The sequence below is a fragment of the Scomber scombrus genome, chromosome 5 (assembly GCF_963691925.1).
Source record: "Scomber scombrus chromosome 5, fScoSco1.1, whole genome shotgun sequence".
Classification (NCBI taxonomy): domain Eukaryota; kingdom Metazoa; phylum Chordata; class Actinopteri; order Scombriformes; family Scombridae; genus Scomber; species Scomber scombrus.
This window is the reverse complement of record NC_084974.1, coordinates 16,736,781-16,763,612: the sequence shown is the minus strand read 5'-3', so window position 1 is coordinate 16,763,612 and position 26,832 is coordinate 16,736,781. Positions and strand designations below refer to the sequence as shown.

The 26,832-nt window shown below is 41.6% G+C and overlaps 2 protein-coding genes across 2 annotated transcripts; one reads left to right on the top strand and one right to left on the bottom strand.

The window, feature by feature from the left end:
• Positions 1 to 1,418: 1,418 nt before the first annotated feature.
• Positions 1,419 to 20,759, bottom strand: LOC133980313 (mediator of RNA polymerase II transcription subunit 13-like). Its single transcript, XM_062419001.1, is given in 36 exon segments — positions 1,419 to 2,440; positions 2,536 to 2,636; positions 3,166 to 3,330; positions 4,145 to 4,290; positions 4,437 to 4,619; positions 4,727 to 4,885; positions 4,978 to 5,120; positions 5,216 to 5,439; positions 5,543 to 5,734; positions 6,441 to 6,657; positions 7,984 to 8,359; positions 8,459 to 8,654; positions 8,782 to 9,005; positions 9,109 to 9,276; positions 9,396 to 10,285; positions 11,014 to 11,213; positions 11,318 to 11,514; positions 11,614 to 11,704; positions 11,905 to 12,044; positions 12,168 to 12,198; positions 12,411 to 12,627; positions 12,721 to 13,437; positions 13,531 to 13,638; positions 13,728 to 13,804; positions 13,806 to 13,841; positions 13,843 to 13,866; positions 13,868 to 13,887; positions 13,988 to 14,111; positions 14,114 to 14,184; positions 14,883 to 14,951; positions 14,954 to 15,047; positions 15,049 to 15,080; positions 15,198 to 15,343; positions 17,548 to 17,716; positions 18,902 to 19,136; positions 19,896 to 20,759. Coding segments are annotated over 36 exon segments (6,381 nt in total). The 5' UTR covers positions 19,962 to 20,759; the 3' UTR covers positions 1,419 to 2,307.
• Positions 20,760 to 21,575: 816 nt separating this feature from the next.
• Positions 21,576 to 26,259, top strand: c18h3orf33 (c18h3orf33 homolog (H. sapiens)). The gene is made up of 5 exons (XM_062419342.1): positions 21,576 to 21,740; positions 22,100 to 22,159; positions 22,964 to 23,123; positions 24,551 to 24,711; positions 25,725 to 26,259. The coding sequence occupies exons 1-5, from the start codon at positions 21,576 to 21,578 to the stop codon at positions 25,986 to 25,988; spliced, it is 810 nt and encodes a 269-aa protein (XP_062275326.1). The 3' UTR covers positions 25,989 to 26,259.
• Positions 26,260 to 26,832: the final 573 nt, after the last annotated feature.

The following is a 26,832-nucleotide window of genomic DNA, read 5'->3' as shown; positions in this document are numbered from 1 at the left end:
ACTTGCATTCATTTTATGGGAACTTATTTTGACTCTAATCTTTATCACTGACTCAAAAATCAGCATTTTCTTAACAGGGGACACAGCTTTTGTCTCTAATTAACTGGTGGTAAGTTTGACCTTTGTCCCGAAAAAAAAAAAAGAAGTTTATGATAGATCATACACACACACTATCATAGTAATGTGAGTAATGAGTACAATTAGCCAAAAATTGATATGGCTTAGGTATTCTTTTAGCCAGCACTGAAACACTTTGTTAATAATAATATTAATATAATATAACAATAATTTGATTTCAGTTGTTAATGTGCTCTAAAGGTGACAACACTTTAAGGAGAAAAGGACACAAGAACAAATTTGTTCTTGATACTTTTGGGGAAAAATGTCAAACTTAGGATCAGTTAATTGAGGACAACATGTCCAAACAGAGACAAAAGCTGTGTCCCCAGTCGAGAAACAGCTGATTTTTGGGTCAGTGGTTAAGATTAGAGTCAGAGTAAGTTTCCAGGAAATGAATGCAAGTCTATGTAATGTCCCCAAAAGTGACTATGGTCTGACTTAGTGTGTGTGTTCATTTGATTGTACTTCCATATCTGTTAAAGATTGATCATAAGCAACATAACTTAAGTCAAGTACATCCAAGACAGCATTTCTTTGACTTCATTATTATGTCAAATTTGAAACTTCTTTGTCTTGTACTTGTATTTTATTTTTTAAATTGTATGTTTTTATGTCCAATTCTTACTGCTAAATGATTGGTTTTAAGGGGAATTTCATTGTATGATTATTTTGTAATTGTATAAATTCTTCTGTGGCTCTAGAAGAGATTTGTCAAGTCTGGAAAATAAAAAAACTGAACACCTTTCTGGTAATCTTAGTTTGGAGATTAGAAAGACACTACGCCGTTTTTCTAATGATGTTAATATGTATACTTTATAAAAGGTATAGTATACAATGCTTGATTTGGGTTGCTGGCAGTATATACTATATGTCTCATAATGCTTTGTCATTTTCAAAGTAGATGGAGGAGCAGCTCAGAGCGGCAAACCATTTTTTTTCTTTTTGAAAATACATAAAGATAGTTTATGTATTGAAAAAAAGTGCTGTCTTGAGATTTTGTATATTTTAGTTTAATTAGCAGGGACATTGTGAAATTGTATTTCAATTGACATTGTTTCCAGTAAATTAACTGTGTACTATTTGCATCAGTAATAGCACATACTGTGTATAATTACTATGTTGTGTGGTATTAGGACATGTGGCAGTGATGGTCAATAGAAGAAGCTATCAAGTTGTATTATGGGAAGTGTAAGATCCAATGTTTTTTAAATTCAATGTGTATTTTTGGCGTGTGTTGGCATTTTCAAAAAAATCTCAAGTGTCCAACTTTGAAAGGAAAAACAACTTTATAACTGGAGAAATATTTATCTACTCACAGCTGTTTAAAACCTGTCCAAAAAAAAAAGTGAACAAATAAAAAGAGGATAATGTAGACGCACTTTATTCCTAAAACAGAAGCTGCACCATCAGTAGCGGCACACAATTATATGTACACATATACACACACAATTACCTAAATCTGTTATATAAAATATATAATCTGACAATGTACCTTTTAATTCCTCTTCAGAGCTCATTGAGTTACTGTGCGAGAGACTCTGGAGCCAAAGCAGACAGAGAGGTAAGTCTCATCCACTCATTGGGTGGGACGCAAATGCCCAGGCCAGCTTTTACTTCATTTTTACAGCGTGGCAATAAAAAGGTCTGTACCCTTTGAAAAAATAAGATTCTAAAAGCAATCTACAGCAAAATTCACTTGAACAGGTTTTTCCGTGTTGTAATTGAGAAAATTACACTTTTTAAACCAATTCCTTTACAGTGAGATGTACACACCCTCTAGGATTTGTAATATATAAAAGATATTAAGCATTAAAAATTCCACATTTAAAAACTTACAATAAATAATATATGCAGGCATTTCATTAAGATAAAATTTCATAGATTGCAATCTACAGTCGTTAAAAAGACAATTTATTCTCCTTTATGAAACCTCCCTTGATCATCCAAAATGCTAAAATGGATTCTTGGCATCTGATTGATTGATTGGTTGATTGGAAACTTCCAGTCAGTCAGTGAGTCAGTGTTGTGTGTGAGATACACCAGGGAGGAGGAGAGGAGGAGGAGGGGATGCCTCCTCCACGTTTGCCCTGATGGAGTGCGAGGTCCTTTGAGTGTCGGGGATCCATCGTAGTAGGAAATCCACGATTTGACTGATCAAATCTCAGCAGTTTGATCCCGTTAAAGAGTTCAGAGCATGTTCATGATAAAGTTGTACATCTGGGTGAGCACCACAAAGTGAACAGGCAGACAGGAGCGCCGGTCCTGGGTCGCAGGATCGCATGTCAGCCAGGAGAGGGCGTTGTATTGCTCTAGAACAAATCTGTAATGAAGAGGGAGGCACACAGTTAGAAACATGTTATTTTAATAGTACACAGCTCTCAAAGTGTGCAGACTCTGGAGATCTAAGCAACATACCTGAGCACATCAGAGGTGTGGTTGGAGTCCAAGGGGTGGGAGTGTTTACTGTGCAGAAGCTCGTCTGATTGGACTGAAGACACATGCAGGTGCAGAGAGGCCTGGGAACAGGAAATGTGAAGATATGACTCAAATTCAGGTCTTTAAATTTTAACATTACTTCTGAGCACCAGGAGCTTTTCATAGATAGGGACCTGAGGCATACAGCGTTTCCAAATTATGTTATGTCTTTGTCTTATCACTGGTGGAAACTTACTCTTCATCTGATTTAATTCAGCACCCTTGCGCATATGACAGTCCCTCCCAGAAAAGTAATCAGCAACAATTCTGATAATCAATTCATCAAAAAGTAATTTTTCCAAAGTAATTTATTTCTGCTTCTCAATTGTGATAATTTCCTGCTTTTATTTGTCTTATGCGATGATAAACTGAAAATATTTTTACTTTTTGGACTGTTGACTAGACAAAGGCAATTTTAAGAAGTCATATCAGGCTTTAGGAAGGTGTGACAGGCATTATTCAGTGTTTTCTGATGTCTTTTAGTCAAATTAATCAATAAAGTGCTTTAGAGTGACTGAAAACTCTCACACGGGAGTTTCACAGAGCTCAGAGAACTTTAAAAAAATCTACCTTGAGGAAGAGTGGGCACTGGTTCTGGGCTTGAGGGCAGGCAGACCAGAACCAGTCAGGCAGTGGTCCAGTCTTGGCTGTGGAGACAAAGTAGCCCAGAGCCATCGGCTGTTGCAGGATGTTCAGGGCCTCCTCGTGGGACTCCATACGATCTGCACTCTGGCCCTGCAAGACGACGTCCATTGAATTTAGAGACAGAACTACAATTGTTCTCAACGACATGCACTTTTGGTTAAAATACTGTCGTTAGGTCAATGTCATGTTTATATAACATCTAGTATTTTTAGATGTATTATTTAAATAGTGCTAAATCACAACAGAAGTTATCCCACTTTTCAGGTCTAGACCGACTCTTTAATTTAAATTTACAGAGATCCACATGAGTGAGAAGTAGGTAACCGCAGTTAGGAAAAACTCAAGAAACCTTGATCAGAACAGAGCTGTAGGTGGTTGGACATCTGCCTCCATCAGTGCTACATTTGAATGGACAACATGAAACCCTGCGACCAAATCCTGTTTTACTAAAACTTTGACCACAAAAACTCTCAGGGAGACAGAGTATTCATTTTTTCTAACTACAGGTTCAGTTGAAATATTGTTTTCAATAAGTGTGTCTTCATTCAAAATAGTCATTTTCTATCTCTTGTTTCAAACACTTCAGAGACTGAATCTCTGAACAGAGATTCAGGTTCAGATTTCAGGTCTGTGCACAATGTGATTCAATTTTGGCACATTCAGCTTCACCTGAGGCTCACCTGGTAAGATTTTGAAATTGCTTTGTCTCAGTAGATGACAGAAGAATAAAGCGAAATTGTACTCTTAATTTGAGGGTAAAAAACACACAAGCAGAAATTAAAAAACTATAGTTAGAACTGATGAGATGATGAGCTGATCGGGTTGATTATGGGAACACTGGAACTGTGTTTTGGTTTCTCATGTTGGTGAATTATCTTTCCAGTTTGATGTTTTGATGACTGACCTTGCTTCCATCTCCCCCCTGGTGGTAGTGGGAGCCAGGAGAATGAACGGGGGAGGTGGTCGGGGAGTTGGGCAGGATGTTGATGAGGTCGGGATCCACCATGTCATTGTCAAACAGGTCAAAGATTCCCATTCCATCAGAGCCATCTGCAGAGAGGAACACGCAGAGAGCTCAGGGTTTGTTTATGGCTGAACTGTATTTGGCTTTATCTATAATTCAACAACTCGTGATGTTACACCTGTCCAACAAAACTGGTGCATTCTTTAGAGGCCGTGTCAGCGACAGAACATACCAGGATTTATGGGGTTGAAGTTGATGTCGATGGGCTCTGTTGTGTTAGTGTTGACCTGCACCATGGCTGAGGTGGGGAACACCAGGATGTGTGTGCAGGATGTGTCCTGAGGTGTGCTCAGCTGCGACGTTTGCATGTTGAGTGTGGTGCTGCGACCAAACACTGAACCTGTTGACACAGAATCTGCCGAGACAAGATGGAGGAGAGATCATCATTATGATGGCAAAGTAAAAACTAACTTTTTGTGACAGTCTAAACAACCTGTTTACTTTTTTTTCATTTGGTTTTACCTGGCATGATGACAAATGAGCCTTGGGGCTCCATAGCAACCAGACAGGCGCTAAGGATGCTGGGTGTGTCCGCAGCAGAGATGCCACACATCCTACATGTCTCCTTCAGACGTTTACTGAGGGATTGCAAGTTCCTCCTGCTCAGCAGAATACTCCAGTCTGAAATGTGAAGTAGTTTGAGAGAGTACGTTAGTTTGTCGTTGTGTTTGCCGTTGAAGTGGTAACTGCACCCTCACTGCAGGTGTACGTACCTCTAAGCTCGCCGTGGCCCATTCTACCGAGCCGCCCAATCACCACCCTCCATGGCAGTGATGTCACCTGCACCAGGCCTAGACACCACTCCCACAGCTTCTGCAACCCCACTCGCCTGACTGAGCCCTTTTTCCTGCGAGCCCTGCAACAAACACAACACCAAGTTTGAATACAGATAAAACTTAATCACTATCTCAACTTGCTTCATACTGATGCTCAGACTGTGTGTTCAGTTACCTGTTTGGGACATCGATACTAATGATGCACGTCTCCAGCAGCTCTCCATGTTGGTCAGTGCAGGAGGCCAGCAGCCAGCGCTGGTCATGGGACAGACAGTAGCCAACAAACAGGACGTTGTACTTCTGAGACGCCTCTCCAAACGTCTCCCCGAGCTCAGTCTGCTTGTCTTTCACTGGAGCCAAAATGAAGGGCGGCGTGTACAGACGCAGACACTCGGGCCTCTGCATGAAGAGCAAACATTAGTTAATAAGAGAAAACAAATTCCACAACGCTGCATTGGCTGGCTTTCTTTAAAAGAAGTCACATCAATTTCAGATATATTACCTCTGGGTTCTTGAGTGCCATGTCGATAGCAAGACCAGGGCCAAAGCCTGTCAGAGCCTTGAAGTTGGTGGAGTTGGGCAGAGGCCGACGACACTGAGTGAACACGGAGAAGGCCAGGGACTTAAGGTGCTGTCCGTAAAGGTGGCGCTCCCCGCTGTGCACCGGCTGCAGCAGATACTGGCAGGGAACAATCTGAAGAAGAGAGAAGAAAAATTGTATTTTAGACAGCCTTATGATATTTTACCTTTGGGGTTTTTGTTACACTAATTTTGTCTCAATATGAAACTGTTTTAAGACAATCATTGCTTTACTGAACACAAACTATATCACCAAAAAAAAAAAAAAAATCAAAAAAACAATTTATTTAACAACGCATGCATGTTGTGATAAATCCATATACTGTATGCATCATCTGACAGTTTCGGTGAAATCAAATAATATATTCTTGCTGTATTATTCTCTAATGCAATTCCCCCCCCCCCAACACCAGAGTAAAGATTTATAAATAGAGAGATATTACACCTGTTGTAATCACTCATTGCTGCTCTAATGCTCAAACCATTAGCACCTTTACAGTGTTTCAAAATCCCCTTTGGTATGTTGATGCAACTTTGTGTCACTATATCACAAGCGAGGCAACTACTGCCTCTATTGTTCTCTGCTAATTAGTCCCCTGCTTCTTCTCACCTCCCTGTGTGCCTGCTGGTAACCTGCTCTGTTGTGGCTAAAATGACATATCAGTCCAAGCACATCACTCACAGCTCAGCGGCAGAAAGACAACTGAATGTGGGAGCTACATGTGTCCATCTGGTAATATTCTGATAGACTTTGGCTCACTCACTTCTATTGCCATAAACCTTCTAAACTCTCTGATGTATCTGTGTCATGTTTCCTGTACCTGTACTGAGACAGCATTTCTGATGCGAGCAGGAAGAAACTGCAGCATCTCCATGTAGCAGCGCAGTAGGCCCAGTGTGTAGGCGCTGGAGTGAACCTCTCTGTCTGCGTCTTCGTAGCTGAAAGGGTCCACGATATACACCACGATGGCAGGTGGGAAAGACACAGCGTGCGACTCTCCATCTGTCGGCTTGCCCACTTTGTCTCTCTCCATTGTGCTGGTAAGAAAAAGGCAGAAACTTGATAACTAGTCCAACTAAGCACATACAATAATCGTAACTAAAGCTCTTCAAACTGTTTATACTATTAGTGTGCATACAACACAATTAAAAGACAGAAAAGGAGACGGGGCCCCACATGGGTCATAGAAAAAAAAAAATATAGATATGGAAATAAGTGCAAACAGATTAATAAACTTGAAACTAAACTGCGGCTCAGTCGTGTCCACAGGAAACCTTTAAGAAGATAAGTGCATTTCTGAGCAGCTACATTTTTTGCTCACGTTTTACAACATGCACAGAGTCATTATTGTAACCTGTATTTTGGTTAATTTTGTTGTGATCATAAAATAATGATTTTATTGGCAGCTCAGCGGCTGGGTAATCACTGCTGGTAAACACAGTATTTATGAGCTGAGATCAAGTGTCATACTCGTTCCGTTACCTGACAACAGGAACAGAAAAAGTAAATCATGAGTTTAGCGTTAATCCTTTCATATTTTTCACCCTCTTAATACTGTATACTCGACGGGGCTGAGGTCATTAAGCTGAATCCACAGGCAATCACTTCCAATTTATTTGAACATATCCACAGATTTCTAGAAATCCTACCACACGATCCCTTAATTACGTGTTGTTAGCATAACAAAAAAAAGCTAAATGAGAAACATCTCTTTTCCAGTGAGTAGTTTTCACTAATAAGATGTAATATTGAAATCAGAAACACTGCATGTTTGCAGATTGCACAGATGCGTGTTGACTACCTGGCCAGAAAGGAAAATCAGTCAACTGCTTATACAAACTGTACTGTTATGTCATCTTCAGCAAATAAACAAACCTTAACCTACACTAATAAGCACATTTGCTAATTTAAAACATGAAATAAACTGACAAAGCTGAACTACTGTTATGCTGATATTTAGTTTTGAAATCATCCTACACATTTTGAAAAAAAAGCAGCACTTAAGTCTTCATTCACAACTTTTCTCTCTCATGTGTCCACTGGCTGTCTGCTGTCTCACAACATGCCACAACTGCCACCACCAACCTGCTTGTTTTGACTGTACCATTACGAGATGACGGTTAATTTACTGAGATCTTAAATGTGTCATGAGCAAAGTCAGAGGAAATCCATATAATTCATTTCTCTCAAGGTTTAAGGAGTGATACCTTTTGTCAATATAACAGAATAAGATTTAAAAAACCTAAACAAGCCTCATTCAGCAAATATAAAAGAAGGCTGTCTGACAGGGTCATAACACATAATTTGGTATTTTAGAAAAAGATTCAATCTCTCCGACTATGACTTCCATCGTGTTAACTTACGTCTCTGGTACTTCAGTGGGCACTTGTGGCTGGTTGGCAGAGGGTCCGTTTTCTGCCAGAGCTCCTGACCCCTGCGGGTTTGACTGGGGTCCATTCTGAGACGTGCTGCCTTGCAGCCCTGCTGTCCCAAACTGGGTGTAGGAGCTCGGCTTGGCTGTTGCCATTCCCCCGATAGTCTGGGATCCTGAGGAGGAGGAGGGAGGGGTGCTGTTGACCTGGGCAGGCTGGGCAGAGCTGGTGCTGGAGCTGGTAGTGTTGGTGCTCTGGGGTCCTGAGGAGGTGCTGGAAGAGCTGGAGGTCTGGGAGGAGGAGGCCACAGTAGGGCTGCGCTGGGACAATAGAGAGCTATCCAAAGACTGCTCTGACAGGTACGGAGCTGAAAGAGGTCACACAGGAAGAGGAGAAAGGTGAATGATCTTTGTTATATACACTGTGTGACCCAAGTCTGTGTTTTAAGATTTATGAGTGAAGTTACCTAGATCATAGCGGCACACTTGAGCAAAGAGTTTGAGCTTATTAAAGGCTTCATTGTTTCCATCCCTGGCAGCCATCTTAAGAAACCAGTCACTAAGGGGCTGCTCCGTCATGCTCCTGCCTTCTGTGGTGCCGACCTTCAGTATGCCCTCTGGGTGACTCTTACAGATGGGCCTGTGTTGCCCAAGCTGACATGCCTGTCAAGTAAAAGGGAGAGCATGCAAAAATGAAACAAAGTGAGTCATTTCTTAAGAGAGAGTGAAACTGTTTTTGTGGGCATGTCAGTACAAGAAAGATGAGTGTTATTAACGGCCAGGTGCGTACCTCATACATAGCACTCAGATCTTTGAAGAAGGTCTTGGCTCTGCAGACCAGGGCTTCATTTTCTGGGCAAATAACAACGAAACCCACATCCCTCTGGGAACCAAAAGGATCCAGGAGAAGCTTCTCCCAGTAGGGTAAGCCAAAAGGAGACAGCACCACAAAATCATACTCATAACCAACTAAAAAGGTGGGGATGGGCAGAGGCTCAGGAGACTCATCTGTACCTGTGTTGAGAGGAGGACAGAGTTTAATCTTTGACTCTGAAAGCAACAAAGGCATTAAATCTCTGAATTTCCGTCTGATTCGGTATGCCTGCTTCACACGTACCATATGATCCCCTCCCTGCCATCTTGTGGAACTGCTGCCAGGTGAGCGGTCCCTGTACGCCCCATGAGCGCACACTCCTCTTCTTCTGAATGGTGTCCTGCAGCACAGGCTGGAGGGATAACAACACCCGCAGGACGTCCTGAGAGAATAGCTTGCTCATATCTGCTGCTTCAAGAAGAAAAACAAAGAAATACATTTTAACTTTACAAAGACTGATGGTGGGAATGAAAAAAAAAAGAAGAAATATAAGATGTAGTAAGAAGAAATAGCGATACAAAAACGCATACATTTGCATTTTGGCCACTGATGAAGACAGGTGCTTTTCACCAGTGCTTCATCGACTTTGCCACCTGACATATTGTCCATAAACTGTCTGCCATGCTCCAGTGCCATGTAGCAGTCATTATAACAGTCTCTCTCTTCCACCCTAAGGAAAGAACTGGGGGTCGAGCTTGGTTTGGGGTACTCCACACCCGCCATAGGGGCAAACGGGTTGGTGCACTGGTCCTGCAGCAGCAGGATCAGCTCATCTGGAGGCTTCTCCTTAAAGCTGCCAGCCTTGTGCGTCGTGGAAGCTCGAAGCTCTTCGAAACACCGCTCTGTATCCCGACTGGCGTCTGAGCCACGCACCACCACGTCCAGTTCGTCCTCCAAGAAGAGCCCGGCTGACTGGCCAAAGCGTCGATTGGCGACGGCACTAAAGCCACATGTGCAGGGGTACTGGGCCTCGCCATTGTCCTTGAGGTACACACCTACATCTGCCCCTCGGATGTTCATGTTGCAGACACACACACAGCAACTGTCGAAGTTGCAGTCCTTGAAGAGGTTCATGACTGACTCTGAGAGTATGAGGGTGACGTAAAGGCTGTGGGCCTCTGGTATGGAAGGTACAGTGGCCGGCTCCACGGAGCTGAGCGGTCGACAGGTGGATGGCGTCGAGGCAGGGGAGTAAAGTTCAGAGTTGTCATACTTGAGCGAGCCCTGGACACTCGAGGGACCGCGGGGGGTCCGTGGAGTGCGTGGTGTGCGAGGCGTGGGCACGGAGAAACGCGGCGTGGCTGGGGAGGGAAGGATGCCAGTGCCGCTGTTGCTGGGAGGTGCACTGCTGGACATGAAGGGTGTGTGGGTCTGAGGGGTGTAGGTCTGACTGTAGTCTGGCTCCACACTGGGGACGTTACTGTGGCAGAGAGAATTAAAAAAAAAAAAAAGGTTGTATTTCACTTTCAGACCATACCAGAGGTTTTACACATTCATTTGAAAAAAATCCACACCATGTTATTCTATAATAGATAACTTGGTTATAATATAATAATATATAATATATATAATACAATATTCTTCTATGTGTTGGAAGCATTAGTCTAAGAAATTTCAAACAAAACTACCTAACCCTAAACCTTGTATATTAATTGTAGAACATGTCTTGCTGCTACAATCAATCCTCATCCGTTCCTTTTCTGTCTGGCAACTCAAAAAAATGGAAGAATACAAATGTATAAACTTGAAATGATGTGTGTATTTGTAGCTTAACAAAAATGTCCATACATGATTAATATGTGGGAACATATATCAAACTGTTGTTGAAATATACAGTTAGTGTAAAATGTGCTTTCAAATGATGAAGACATTTATCAACAGGCATAACACTCTGCATCAAAGATGTGGTGGATTGATGTCTGAGCTGAAATATAATCAGTAGGATAACATTTTAAGTGCTGTGCTGGAGTGTTGTCAAGCGTTACTGCTTCATGTTTAAGTGGCTGAAAAATAACCCTACAATCTTAATTATTAGGATCACCAAATCACTTGATGAAAATAACCCCCACACCAATGCTCTGACATGAACACATGAAAACACTGAGGCGAATTAAGTAATAACACTATTGATTTAGAGCTGTTCTTCACCTGTCTTTGGTGAGGAGATTGACGTTGGTCACCGGGGGTATCAGTTCCATTTTGCCCAGGGTCCAGCTGGGTGTGTACATACAGTCTTCTGGCAGTTTGATAGGCAATAGACACTGGCTGGGTAGCGTCTTCAGAGGGGCGTACATGGTGCAGCCAATGAAAGGCTGAGATGTCTCTGGCTTGTACACAAAGGAGAAGTCCTAAAAGCAGAGACATTAGTCACCAAAAAAAGAAAATTACCAAACATGAATGTAGCAACATTTTCCACATGATTCATACTAAGCAGGTGTGTGATGTGTGGTACCTTTATTTCAGATGGCTTCGGGCTGCAGAAACCTTCCTCCACCTCCATCTTGAAGTGGTTGTTGAGCTGGCTGCCATCCAGCAGGGTGAGGCCCGCCCCTGCTTCCAGGCTATCCTTGCTCCCGGAGTTCATGGGTGAATAACCCTGCTGCTCAAGGGAAGGCGGGGTGGGAAACATCTGGTGCAGGTCCGCTGAGCCTGAAGAAAGCAGAAATTATTACTTCTCTTGAGAAAACACCTGTATTAAATGCTACAATATATGATTCGTAATTATTAACTGATGCTTAGTATTCTTACTTATGCAAGACAGGGGGTCCAACGTGGCTGGTTTCGCGTCTTTACAGCCAAACTTGTCCTCTGTCCCAACTCCAGCTCTTTTGGATCCAGGCTGTGCAGATAGAAAAAAAAAGGATATTCATCATCCATTTCAAGTCATGTTCATCTGGAAAGCTCTATATTGCATACGATGTCTCAACAGGCTTTACAGGACCACATCAACAATGGTACTTCAGTATATTTCAGATTTCTTTGGCCATATCATGTAGGCCGTGGTAGTACAATTGTGGGACAAACACTCATTCAACATACATGTACTGATGCACTTAGCGCTAACTCATCTTCATCCGAGTTGAAGATTTTATCCAGGTCACTGTAGGACACCGCCAAGTCGTTCTCATGGATGAGGCTGGTTGAGGCTGAAGGTTTACTACCTGATGGACCCTGACCATCTGTGTGACAATACAAAATCAGAGAGAAAGTCATGAATAAGATCGAATGACAAAGTTTGAAATGCTAAATCTAACTTTGGATTGGACTAGAGAAAAAAAAGAAAAAAAGGAAGGTATTCTCACCATCCGCTGACGTCCCATTTCCTTCATCCCCCTGGATCAAAAGAGGAAAACATTATTGGAATTATTGCAACCTTTCAGAAACATGATCGTTTTACATCATTTTGCTCTATGTAATATGGTTTTCCTAATAGTAGTAAGACATGATAAATTCAAGGTCTGATCAGAATCATTTTAGGATAATGGTGTACATTTTGCAGCAAAAAACTCCTTAATGAACTGATAACAGTCTTGTCAGGAACCCACTTTGTGTTTCTTGTTGCCGTCTCTCTCAGCTCCAGCCTTGTCCTTCTTCTCAGTGAAGCTGAACTCTTCGTCTCCCTCTACAAAGGCGTAAGGATCCGGCTCTTCGCCATGTTCTCCGTCTCCTGTGGTGGAGGAAAGATGGCTGTTTCTCCGCTGGGCGTAAGTCTTAACCAGCTCCTGGGACACCTTCAGAGGATGCATGGAGCCTGCCATCAACCTGCGAAGAGAGTAGTAGTGTAAAGATTATTAGACGTATGTCGTTTGCAATAATGTTTTAATTACAAGTGAAGATTAATTCTAAATGACATACTCAGTGACAGAGACTACGTTTTCTGATCCTCCACCACCTCCAGAATCATCTCGGATTCTATCCACAGGTAGCTGGGGTGTCAGGTAGTTAGAGGCCTTCTTCCTGGGTAGGTTGAAATACTTCCAGGGGTTGTGGGTGGAATCTTCATTGGGGTTGATGGCTGAACCGACAAAGATGGTGGGCTCCAAAGTTTCATTGAAGGCAGGGGGAAAAGGCAGAGGGATGGACATGTTCTCCAGCTGAGGCTCCTCAGACGAGCCCTTCTGTGGCAGCAGACAAGGCTCCACCGACGGAGGGTAGAACGGTTGGTGAATGGGGGTGGATGAGTTCTTCATGCCACCCGGAGTCATATCACCTTCTACATGGTCACAGGGATGCGGGCTGAGAGGCGGGGGAGGCGGGGATCCGACGAGGTCTGCGGGGGGGCCATGCGTGTGCAGCGTGGGGGCTTTGGAGGGTGCTGTGTCCACGTGGTGTAGGCTGGGATATGAGCCCTCCTCCTGTGTTCTTAAACAAAGCCTCTGGGTCTGTGGCTCCAGGGACTGCTCTTCGCTCACAGAGTTGCGGTGGTGAAAAGGCGTCTGCGGCCTCTTCTGCTGCTTCTCCCCCTTCTCCAGCTTCTCGCCCAACTTGTGCTTGGGGGCCGGCTGGGCAGGCTGGCCTGATGAAGGCGGGTGTCCTGAGGTGCTGCTCGATCGCTGTTTCTGATTCTTATGTCTAGGTGAGAAAATACAAAATGTTAACAAGATACTCTTTTAATTTAAAAACAAAAATTTAGAGTCACTTGTTAATGCCTATCACTCAACATACCTTGAGCAATTGCAATGTGGCCTGTGAGTACACTCCACGAAATCCCAAAGTCCACTTTTGTCTGACTCCTCCTCACAGGTCCCATTGGTCAAGGTAGTAAACTTCCTCCTATAATAAAAAGAGCAGATAAACATTGTTATCAGGCAATTATTATTGTAGGTGCTAATTTTGTGGAGGAGATAAAGCTCTTAACATACTTGTTCCCTGTACGATTTATGTTATACTCCTGCCACACCGACTCCACCATCTGGCTGGCCAGCCTGCGAGGGATTTTTTCCCCCATGAAGACTATTGTTAGAGCTGTAGCCATCAAGATGCAGCGGACAGTTTTAACCACCCTCTGTGCAGGCTGATAATCTATGAGGTGACGGTAAGATAAACCGCAAGGTTAAACACCAATTTTACAGGTTTGTTGTTGAATATCACATTCTGGTAAATGTGCCGCTAGAAGTCTTACCAGTCTGAGCCTCCTCTGGTGACGTTGGAGGAGTAAGAGTGACAGAGGACATGGCAGGATCTCTGTGAGCAGCCTGGCCCTGCTGAGCACCGCACAGGCTTCCTGAGGTGTTGGCTGAGCCCCTGAGGGACCCACAGCAGGGAGGTCCGACAGGGGGAGAAGCACCAGGCAGGAAGGGTAAACCATCCTTACTCCCGCTGGAATAGAACAAACGCATTTTTTGACTTCAACATCTTGTATTGGCACATTAAAAGGTGCACAAATGTTTTGGTCTCTGCAATGTAAACGTGACAATATTTGTTTCAACAACTAGATAATTCATTATAGCTCAATCGTGGCTCTGGAGGTTTTTTCATGGGCCAAATTAATGTTTCTTACTTATTTTCCCTATTAAAGTGTTTCAAACTTCATGATATAGCCATATATATTTTGCAATGTAGAAAATAAATCCCATAAAAACAGAATTATTTAAACCACAGGATACCACTGCAGAAACCCGTTTTATTCTGCATTGCTATCATTGTCTTAAATCCACCCAGCCATTTTTATCACTCTTCATAGGAATTATACAGACACAGGATGGCTGGAGGAGGCAAACCCTTTTCTCCATTTTTTATTAATACTTTTGGGTCCTATTGCAACTGTTTGCTGTTCTCATGTCCATCATAGCATTAAAGGCTAATGGCTGGGAATATTCTATATTTCTGTTATTGTTAATAAATTGCCCCAAAAAACTAAAATCATGTCGGAGAGTATTGATACTTTTCAACTCACTTCTAACTAAAGAGAAATATACAACATCACCAATCTAATCCCCCTAACATTAATCAAACATACAAAGTTTAAGCACAATGTTCTGCATGTACCGATCCATTAACGTGTTATGATGCCTTACCAACAAGGACCTCTACAGCTGCCAGGGAGTCGTCCTCCCAGTCTGTATCCTCCATCTTGTCTCCTGGACCTCCTTGGGAGTGGGGCCGATGGGATAAAACTGCCGCCACTCCTCAATGAGCTTCTGAGTTGGGTGGTCTGACATCTTAAAAGCCTGGCCCGTAAGGTGTCCCGTTCAAGCCGTACGGGCTCAGGATGACTAGAGAGAAGAGTCACAATACTGATATAGAACACTTCTACTAATAAATTCACTAAAACAAGTATAAACAGCACGTAAAACATTACTATCATGCAGAGCTGGTGAGCTCCTCCCTACCTTGCAAGGGGCTGGAGCTCTGCTGGGCGAGGCTGAGGTGCTCCTCGCTGAGTCGCTGAAGAGGCTGATGTTGAGCAATCTCCACACTCGTGCACACATTGCTGTCGCCGTGTACGAAGAAGGTGAACGCGCAGGACAGGTGCTCGCTGCAAGGTGTGTCAAAGATACATCGAGGAATTTTAATATTTACAGGTAATAGTCTTCAAGCATAACCACATCATCAAGTTTAAAAAACACAAAAAAACCAAACAACTTGACTCATGCTGCAACTTGTCGCCATCTCTCTCTCTCTCTCTCTCTCTCTCTCTCTCTCTCTCTCTCTCTCTCTCTCTCCTCTCTCTCTCCTCTCTCTCTCCTCTCTCTCTCTCTCTCTCTCTCTCTCTCTCTCTCTCTCTCTCTCTCCTCTCTCTCTCTCTCTCTCTCTCTCTCTCTCTCTCTCTCTCTCTCTCTCTCTCTCTCTCTCTCCTCTCTCTCTCTCTCTCTCTCTCTCTCTCTCTCTCTTTATCAAAACTTTCTCGCAACACACGGGTAAAAATAAACATGGGAGATTATAGCAGCCATGAAATGTTAAAACAATATTCATCTTTATTTTCTGACTACTTCTGGAAGGCCAGGCGGCTAAATGCACTAAAATAGTACTTGTTGACATGGTTGCTGTAAAACCACAGTGCAGACTCAGCATTTTCCAAAGACTGCCGTGTTTACCAGCCAGCTAGGGCAGGCGACAGCGAGACTGCCAGACTCTTCTGTTGGAGGTGCTGCCTCAACATACGCTTGTAGACATCTTTTTGTAAAACCGGTGAGCAAGAAACCGCCTCCTGTTCTTTGCGACAACTCTTTAATAAAAGCTGCTGAGTCGCTCTGAAGCCATTGACGAAGCTGCCAGAGGGAACCTGGCAAGGGGGCTGTGCATCAAACACAAATCAGCTTGGATCAACACAGCCAAAAAAGCCCAGGCACAAATTAGCTCGTCAGGGAACTCCAGGATCGCCCCCCCCCCCACAAGATAAAAAAAGACTGATGTAGAAGTGACGCAACATGCCGATGATTATTATTTCATGCCTTCCCAAAATGAAACCAAGTGAGAAATGTGTCACACTGATGATGCAATTAGATAAGTGTAATGCTCTTGACATACTCCCTTCACATCATCTGTTTTAATTCCAGGAATTCTTTGTCTTCGTATGAAACTATGAAACTACCATCAATTCAATCTGTAACCCCCATGAACTTAATCTGTACACCTACTGTATACTAAACTGAAATCAGAGCAGCGGATATGATATCACAGTTAATAGTCTAGGATCATGGTTACCCTACTTTAGAAAACCCTAATGTTTAGCAGACAAGTTAATGTTTTCTTTGAGAAGATGATGTCTCATCCCTAGAAAGCAGCTATCAGCTTATAACAACACAGTTGAAGCAATCCAGCTGCAAGCGGCGTTTCTCCAGTTGACTTCCAACGGGAATTTTACTGATTAAAGGCTGTCAGAGGCCAGGAAATTGTTATGGGAAGTTTAAAGCTCTGAAACTCAACTTTTATAACAGTGACGATATCTGCCCAATAAGGCCGTCCCCTCTGCAGGAAACACATGCGTAACACTCTGTCATCCACCCTGAGCGTTCTCATACTCTGCTTGCACATACTGCCAATATCTTGCCCAACACAAAACACAGACTTGTGTTCAGTCATTCAGCACAACAAGTACAATTCATGACGTCTTGTTTTGCTGCCATGTTTATCTATAGTGGTTGCTGTTCCTTTTTGAGTTGTGAAGAAATTGCTTGAGGAACATGTAAGATGAACTTTTATGACATGGGTGGAAAGGACCTTCACTGTCACTACACTGGTTGATACCAACAACATTGTTGTCACTCATTTAGCTCACCAAAAGTATTTTCTGACATCCACACAGATTTTCTGATGCCCAAGCTTTTTTTTTCCTTTAAAGACTGCTAAAACTTATGTCAGCAAGTCAGTGGAATTCATTATTCAAAGTAAGCTAGATGACACATTCACTTCCTTTTCTTTTCACTGGAGGGAATTTGTTTTTAAACGTCTTCATTAAATGTTGGCTTTCATTACATGCACGTTAATATCCAGAAAAGTCAAATGAAGCTGAATGAATTCATCAGCGATTTAGAAAAACACAACAACTTCTGTAATCAAGAGAAATGGAGAGGAACAGATTGCAGCAAGTGGCATGACTACATTGTTGTGCTGATATAACAGGTGGTGGTAATTCCCGCTGACTCACACAGAACATACCTCAGCTGACCGTTAGCGGGTGAGTGCTGGCTTTAATATGAGAATTTATTTCATTACGCACAAGTTTGAAGCAGGTCATACCTTTTGTTAATGGTCTTCTCTTCTTTCTGGTAGGGCTTCACAAACCACTTGCCAATGCGAACAAAGCCACGGTTCATGAGACAGCGCTCCAGCAAGTTGTGGATGGCTTTGAACAGGAGTGTTCGACACTCGTAGGACAGGCCGCTCTCCCACTCGCCATCCTCCTCACCTGAAAGAGGGTGGAGACATTAATCCAGATACTTATAACCAACAAAAGACAACCTCACATCCTGTTGAGTGAAAGCGTCATGTTAACTGTAGTAACCTATGGTATGCTACGTTGGTCTGACAACCATATTTTGGTTTATAGACCATCATAGCAATACCTTCAGCTAATCTTATTGGCTACTACACGATAATGTGGTCCAAAACTGAGCAATTCAGTATTTTAGGTGTTAACACAGACAATTTATGAAACAGAAAATGTACCTTTTTTTTTTTTTAAATACACAGTGAAACTTTACTGCGAGAAGTTCCTAACTTGTTCTGCTGGCTAAGTCTACTCATAGATATTTCATGTATGCTGCTCTGGTCAACAATGTTTTTCAATCTAATAATTATTAAAGTGAATTTCAAACTCCAAATTAAACTTTAAATTGTCCTTTCAGTTTAGTTGATATTTGTGCAAATGAGGCTACCAATGCTGAAGAGAGAAACAGAGGCGTGACAAATCTGTGTCACCATCAAGAAACACTTGATCCTCCTTGAGAAGGGAGACACAATACCAGGTAAAGCAGCCACTGTGGTTCTTTCTGCAGATGTGCAATTTTGTTGAAGATATTAAGAACTCTTCAGCAAAAATGAAGACGTAAGGTGACTGTGATGCATAACAGCTTGCTCTAATGCTACCATACAAGCCTGAACCTCTGTGGCTGAAAGCCAACAGATTCCACAAAGCTTTAGAAACTTTAACAGAACTGTTGGCCACAAATCAGTCATCAGACTTTGTATTGTTAAAATTGGATTAGAATCTCTGTCATAGTGTAAAATCGCTGAACTTATCCTCAAACAGTAAACATGTTAAAACATGAACACTTTGAAAAAATTGACCAATTTTTCCTGAAACTCTCATTCAGTGCAGCAGCTCTTAAAAGTGTCTTAAATATATCAGCTAATACACCTGAATATCATACACCATTATCATAAAGTTAGATAAGTTGTACTTATTGCAAAGCACTAAATTAACCTCTCAGATTGTGTGAGACCATAAATATAATTTAGAATGCATGTACAGCTATTATTGATAATTAAACTGGTGCGTGAAATATATTTCAAGTGTAATAAACTTTAAAATTTGAGACTCACAAATCTTCATCTAAAGTCTAAAGAAAACATTCCTGCAGGACACACTTACTAGAGAGCTCATTATGGATAAGCTCGGCAAAACTGGGGTCATCCCCCCACCAGAAAAGCCAGAGCTCTCTGCGACCCGGGGTGTGGTGCCTTCTCCACACACTCAGCACATCTGCCGCCAAGCATCGGCTGAAACTACACAAGATAGGGTCCTCCTCAGTCACTGGGAAAAGAATGGGCGATGAGGTGGGTCCTTGCCACACAAAACGCCTCCATTTTATCCCAGTCAAATCGGCCTATGAAGAGAGAAACAATGAAAGAATGAACACAGACAATATTGTAAAGCACTAATAATCTGTTGCTGACAGCACAACTCAGTAAATGTGAGTTTCTGCCCCTGCACACATTCAGTGCAGTAGTATTAAGCAGCTGCAGACTGCTCTTCCTGTCACACAGAAATAACTTCCAGTGAAAAAAGTTACAAACTGAGACTTTTCCTGACGTCTTGTAAAGTTTTGCAATACTTTGTACATGTGACACTACAAATCATGACTGAAAACATTAGTCATGCAGCTATTAACAACTGGTGAAGTACACTGTAAATAAGTCTAAAATCTGATTAGCTGATAATATATATCTCAGCAATTGTGTGCCTTATCTTCTAAAATATATGTATCATTCAGTACTGCAGTGTCACTTTGATTACAGAAAATATGATGTGTTTAATAGGTTTTAAATAATCCGCTTGTTGGCCTGACCTGTAACCATCATGTTACTACCATTAATCTTAGCTTAATAAAATCGTAACCAATGCAACGTAAACACACGATCATGCCGTATTTATGAGCATCTCTCCAACATAGTTATCCTGCAGTATGTGCAGTCTCTGTTATGAAAGTTTAGCTAGATCACGATTTGCAAGTTGCAGGCCCCGATGCCTTCACGCCAGTCTGCAACTGACGTTACAAAGCTTGTTGCCTGATTAGCCAAAATGGCTTTCTGGCCTCTCAGTGTGAGAGCTAAAGCTAGCTAGCAGAGAGCAGGCAGAGTCTCACCAGGCAGAAGAGGTTGGAGTGGCAGTCCTCCAAACTGGCCCCGTTTGGTACAAAGCACGAACTCATCCTTTCACTGCGTGGTCGTCACGTTAAAGTCCATCATCTCAATCACCGTCGGGGGGGGGGGGCAATAGCTGTGGTAGTTTAACTCGCCGGAGACGCGCTGTTCAGTAGTAACTACCCCGTTAAAACAACTTGCTAGCTAACGCAGAGCTAGCTACTCAAACACACAACTTCTAGCCGGTGCTAGCCTGAAAGCTAGGCTAGTGTTAGACAGGCAGCCAGATAGCGTCAACTGTGAGCTTGTAGCTATTGGATTCATCAATCCTATCTGAAATGTATTGTCTGATCTGGTTAGCCGCAAGCTTGCTGCTACACTACCTCAACAACACCAAATTAGTCCCCGTTAAACATGAACCGGGGGCAGACTCTCGTTCAATCAAAACACCAGAAAAGTTAGATGCGCAATCAAAATACGAGCCCGAAAACTACAAAAAAAAGAAAAGAAAAGAAAAAACTTCACCCCCCCAAAAAAAAGCTTAGTCCCTGGTGTGCTAATGCTAAAGCCAGCTAGCTGATCTGAAACAATTTCAAAGCAGAGGCTCTCTCCCCTCCCCCTGAGCTCTCTCCTAGCCTGCTAGCACACAAGCTAACATACCACAGCTTCAACGCTAGCTTGTTGGCTAAATAAAACAATTAGCTACACCGCCCTCCTTTTCACTAAAACAGCCACAGTGCTCCGACATAGTAAAAACTACTCCTAAAACGGACGAAACGCCACATTTGCGAGACTACTCATCGGCTTCTCTCCTTTGACTGATCCATGGGTCCTGCAGATTTCCATTATTTCAGTTCATGGATTGAATTCTTTAATGGCGGCCAGGAGGACAACTCTGCCTCTCAACTCCTATTGGCCAATTTGTGGTAATGGGGGCGTCATCCGGCTTCAAGTAGCTCCATGACTTCACAGTTTACAAGATGAAAGCTTCAGTGCATCTGTCATACAGTCAGTGGTCACTCCTCAGCGATGTCTGCTACTAAACATGTTTCTCTTTTTTTGCAAAACATCTGCTACAATTGAGACCGAGCCAACAAACTGAGGGGGATGTTGGATTTAGGGTTATACTAAAAAATAAAAATAAAAAACAACAACATAAACAAGGATTTTTTTTGCACAAAATATGAATTATGGTAAATATGAATAATTAATAAGAGGATATTTATATTGTATTATTGAGGCTTTATTGGTGTTGTGCATTAAATCATGCTGCAGACATGAAATCTAGGCCAAGGCAGACAAAGATGTGGACGTCACTGATCCCAGCGGTATTATTAGACTAATATGTTGATGATATAAATCTCAGCTGCACTGTGCATGAGCAACTTTTTTTTTTCTTCCATTGACTGTATTCACATGCTAAAAGTATCTTTTAGCTACAAATAACTTGACACTCACCGTGCAAAAATGCACATTATCTCTTTCTTTCGTGTGTGTGTTTGTTTGTGTGTGTTTGTGTGTGTTTGTGTGTGTGTATGTATGTGGCTTTAATATTATATATCAACTTAATGCATCTAAGGCGCACTTTAATGCCACCCTGTCATACCCAAAGCAAGCCACAGGGCGGAGACTTTACACAGGCGATGCTCCTCAGTACGTCCCTCCCAAATAGGCGGAGCGAAATGCATCGAGCAAATGTCAACAACATGCCGGAGTCGGCTTGCAGAGAAACAGAAACCGAGGAGGAAAAGAGAAACAGACAACAAAGAGATCACGGAAACGAATCGTCCAATAACATCGTGTCTATCATATCTCAATATGCAGATGATAATTTAACACTTGTGCGGGTAGGAACCTCGTTTATGTGCAAGCAATGATCTGCATTTGTCTGGTGGTGCACCGTGGTCACTTCCTTGCAAAATACTTACACTTGGATGCATCTAGTCTACATGTAATCTTTAAATTAGCATATTTACTTTAATCTCCACTTCTTGAAAAACACTCCTGTTCCCTCTTAACTCTTCCTTCTTATGGTAACATATGGTGTCATCATATCATCAGATATTCTGCTCACCACCACCAGCAGATATCCCCCAGTGGGGTTTGGATGCCCCAGTGGAGTCTCTTGTCAAACTCCAGCACATACTGAGCTCATGGTATCTCTGTCACCCTGTCAAATCTAAACCGTCTCTTGTCTCTCACACAGAACATAAGCACCGGACTGGCTGTTGCTGGTGTGATTGTAATAGCAAGGAGTATCAAACTGGTAAGAGAGAGAGAGAGAGCCACACACTGGGGCAAAGAGGGCTTTCAATTGATGATGACATTTTACAGAGTAAACTTTAACAGGTATTCTTAACAGCCCGATTCAGCACAAACAATTCCTTTTTGAGCCAGTTCATTTCAAAAAGTAGCATATTATACTTAAAGGAGAATTGCAAGAAATGTTAAGTCTGTCCTAAAACGGTGTCCTGCCATAATCCTTTCTCCTGTTCATACTGAAGATCCCTTTATAACACACTTACAATGTAAGTGATGGGGGGCCAAAATCCAAAAGCCTCCCTCTGTGCAAAATTGAATTTAAAAGTTGAACTGAAGCTAATATGAAGCTTCAGCCGTCTAAATGAGTCACACCAAGTAGATATATTTCAATGTTACTCTTTTTAGTACCCAAGTTCCTCTTTTTGTTACTATACTTCCATCACAGCTCAACAGGAAAACACAAAGAGGACATTTGATGGTAAAAAGACTAAATATGGTAGATGTACTCTTGATTGAGTAACTCAGACTGCTGAAGCTTCATATAAGCATCAGATATACTTTTCAATATATTTTTGCACAAAATGACTGGACACACTGTGGATTTTGGGCCCCTACACACCTGAATGGGATCTTTTAATAGCCAGTATGAACAGGAGGAATGATTACAGCGAGGAAAACCTTTCAGTGTTCATATGGGCACATGGCATTTGTTTTAAGATCCTTTAATTTGTGTTAATGAAATGCATTTTGATATATTTCACCAGAATTAGTTACATTGCCACTCATTTGTCTCATTCCCCCTCTTCAGATTACCAAATTTCAAGCTGCATCTGATATCCCCGCTCGATTCATTGAGAGGAGTGTCAGCCTTCGTGGGAAAGTTCATTCGATCGCCGAGAAAGGACTTGAAGTGGAGCATGTCCCAATTTATCTGCCAGTCATCTCTCCGTTATTGTCAAAACACAAAGGTAAAGTGGGATATCCTTTAAGTGAAATCACGGAACCATGTACACTTTCAAGCAAAACATTCACACAAAAGAACAGATGAAAGAAAAGAAAGTTCATTTACAAGAACAAGTCATTGGGAATCTGAAAAATCTGTATAGTGCAATCAGCTCATCAAATCTGTTCATCTAACACAAATCCCACCTACTGCTTTTCTCATCAGTCCAACAGCATGATAATTTACTGCAGGTGTACCTTTTTATCTTGTTATACCCAAAATGTCATTGTGACATTTTTACTTTGTGAAGTCAGACTCTTTTCATGAGTGAGATTGAAGGGTAAGCTTGTTAGCTCTGCTATCAAATCATGGTACTCACTGAGCAGAGTACACCTTATATAGATTGCTCCATCAGCAACGTCAGTATGAAGGACAACTAGCTATTTCAAGTATTACTTTGGTCCCACTTGACCGCTACATTTTTTAAGGACCAGTTCAAACAAATTACAAATATACATATCTTCCCACTAATCTCTACTTGATTTTAATCATGTGGATAGGTTGGGTTTTGTTCACACAGGTTTTGAGAGTCAAAAGTATTTCATTTGTGGTGTTTGGAGGATTGTACAGAAGACACAAAACTACATACCAAGTATTCTTTCTGGAAACAGTGTATTATACTGTAGTGCTTTCTACTGAGAAAAATAGTGCCCATGAAAACTGTTGACTGTGAGATCTGTGGAGTATCCCGTGTAAGCAGGGGAAAATCACTATTTGGTGGAGCTGTTAACAACTCATAGAAAATTTGACCCAGACTAATGCAGACTACACATCAAAAGCCAGAAACGTTGGAAACCACTAGTTTACTTTATTGTGCTGTATTTTAAAAGCCATTATTATATCTCCCTCTGAAATGTAGTTGAGTGGAAATATAAACTAATAAAGTACCTCAAAATGTTCTACTTTCTACTCTATTACATTTATTTGACAGCTTTAGTTACTTTAGATGAAAATTTGACACCATGGATAATATAACAAGATTTTAAAATACAACACATTATCACAGATTAAACTAGTGGTTTATTTTTTTTATTATTTTTGGCTTTTGACATCTTACAAAAAGCCATATTATCCATCGTAAAATGTTGATCTGAAAACGAACTACTAACTAAAGATGTCAAAAGATTGTATTGATATAGTAATAGTGATAAGATTGTAGTGATTGTAGTAATATTTCCCTCTGAAATGTAGTGGAGTTGAAGTATAAAGTCGCATATAATGGAAATGCTCAAGTAAAGTACAAGTTTTTCAAATTTGATAGATTTGGTTGTTCAGAGTTTTTTTTGTTTTTGTTTAGTGTGCGTGATTACAATCTGTTAGTACACTGAAGATGCTTCATGTCAACTATTTTACCTTAATGTGTATGATGAATAACTTTTGTGTCCTGGTCAGGTGTGAGTACATCCCCGTTGCTGGTGAATCTTGCAGGAGTGGAGCTGACTCCAGAGGGGAGGGAATGGCTGCACAAGAACCTGGCCCCTGCCCAAACAGTCTGGTTAAAACTGATCAGCAGAGAAGACGACATACTAAACTGTTTGGTGTCCCAAAGCAGGGTGAGACATCTAATAACCAGTGGTGGAAAGTAACTAAGTACATTTACTCAAGTACTATACTAAAGTACAATTTTGAGGTACTTTATTAGTTTATACTTCCACTCAACTACATTTCAGAGGGAGATATTGCACTTTCTACTCTATTACTCTATTACTATTTATTTGACAACTTTAGTTACTTTAGATGAAAATTTGACACCATGGATAATATAACAAGATTTTAAAATACAACACATTATCACAGATTAGACTAGTGTTTTATTTTTTTGGCTTTTGACATCTTACAAAAAGCAGTGTGTCTAGGCCACTTTTCAGATGTCTATGACTTATTTACAGATCCACTAAATAGTGTTTTTTCCCTCTAAACATCTCACATGGTTTCGTTTCAGTAAATGTTCAAATCATCCAATATTTCACCAAAAATCAAAGATTAGAGAAAAAGTCCAAAAAACTCGAAACCGATTTGTGTATCAGAACTTTGTCTTTTCTTTTTTCCTCTCATCTTACGACTTCTCAAATTTATCTTGTGAGCCTTTGGAGGGGCCAGACCCTAGGTTGGGAACCACTGGACTTAACTAGCTCCACCTCCAGCAGCTACAACAGTAACATGCTGCTTACACACTAATGTTTCAGTATTAATAATCTAATGATGTCATACATAACAATATATCAGTCAGAGGGATGAAATGAGTACTTTTACTTCAATATTTTAAGAACTTTTTGCTTTAAATTGTAAATGTAAATTTACAGGATTTGCAATGCAGGACTTTTACTTGTAATAGTCTTTTTACATTGCTCTATTGCTACTTTTATTTAACTAAAGGATCTGACCACATGTTTCACCACTGTAAATAACTGAGACACATGGGAAAATTATTAGTAGCTCAACCTGGGCCCGATAAGTTATAGTTTTTTAACAGAATATATCATGTCAGGAGACATGTGACTGATCAACTGATAAGAGTTTATTATCCATGAAACCAGTTCCTTGTCCTTCCTCTTCTCTCCAACAGGGGTCAATGTGGGGCAGCTGTATAAATGAAGAGGTTCTCAGGCTGGGTCTGGCTCGCACTGCGCCTGTCGCTGGAGTCCACCCTGACACTCGTCTATACTGGCGTCTCCACAAACGGCTGCACAGGGCAGAGGTCAAAGCCGAGAAGAAGGGGAGGGGTCTGTGGAAAGAAGACAGCCTATGGGAGAGGGCTTCCAAAGCTGTCAGGGACAATATGATATTCAGAATGATGAGGAGGTTTTTTAAGAGGACTGAGAGTGACTGATAGATCCAAGACATTCTGAAAAAAAGACTTGGTTAGCTTTGTTCTGAAATAATCAAAATGTGACAGCACACTTTATCACAAAGCTGTTTTATTGGAGGGAGTACCTGTTCATGCTAATTGATATTGTGACTCATCTAAAATTAGTTTAAAAGTCTTGCCATGAATTGAAAAGAAGTGTCACCCATTATCAGTCTTGTCTGGTGTGACTGCTTCTCAAGGCTGTGAATAGTAGTTTTCCTGATATAAAAATTAAACTATGTGCTTTACATTCCTCATGACACTTTGGGGAAAGGGTTCTGTTCATTTTTGACTGTATTTTACAATCTTTAAATGTTTGCTATGATAAAGAAAGGGTTATTAAGAAACCTTGATACTAATCCTTGGCTTTCACTTACCCCATTAAACCACAGCTAAGCATGGCCTACTGCGGTGTGTGTGTGTGTTGGTGTTTGGGACACCCCACTAAACATAAGACAGGGGCGGGGTATGTTAATGATTTTCAAAATGAAGTGGGGGGTCTACTTTTCCCTTGCTGAGATCACTGTTGCTATAGAAACACCTAATGTGAAATACAAAGCGAACAGAGGGCTAAACTCTATATTGGCCTCACTCAAACCCCATGGGAACCTAACATATAGTGTGTGTGTGTGTGTGTGTGTGTGTGTGTGTGTGTGTGTGTGTGTGTGTGTGTGTGTGTGTGTGTGTGTGTGTGTGTGAAAGAGAGAGGGTCTTTAAGTACTTATAAAGAGGGCCCTTTTAGCTGTAATGCGGCCAAGACATTAGAGTAGTACTGGAACACAAAAGAGAGGAGAAAATGGATGTAAATCATTACATCATGGTAGAA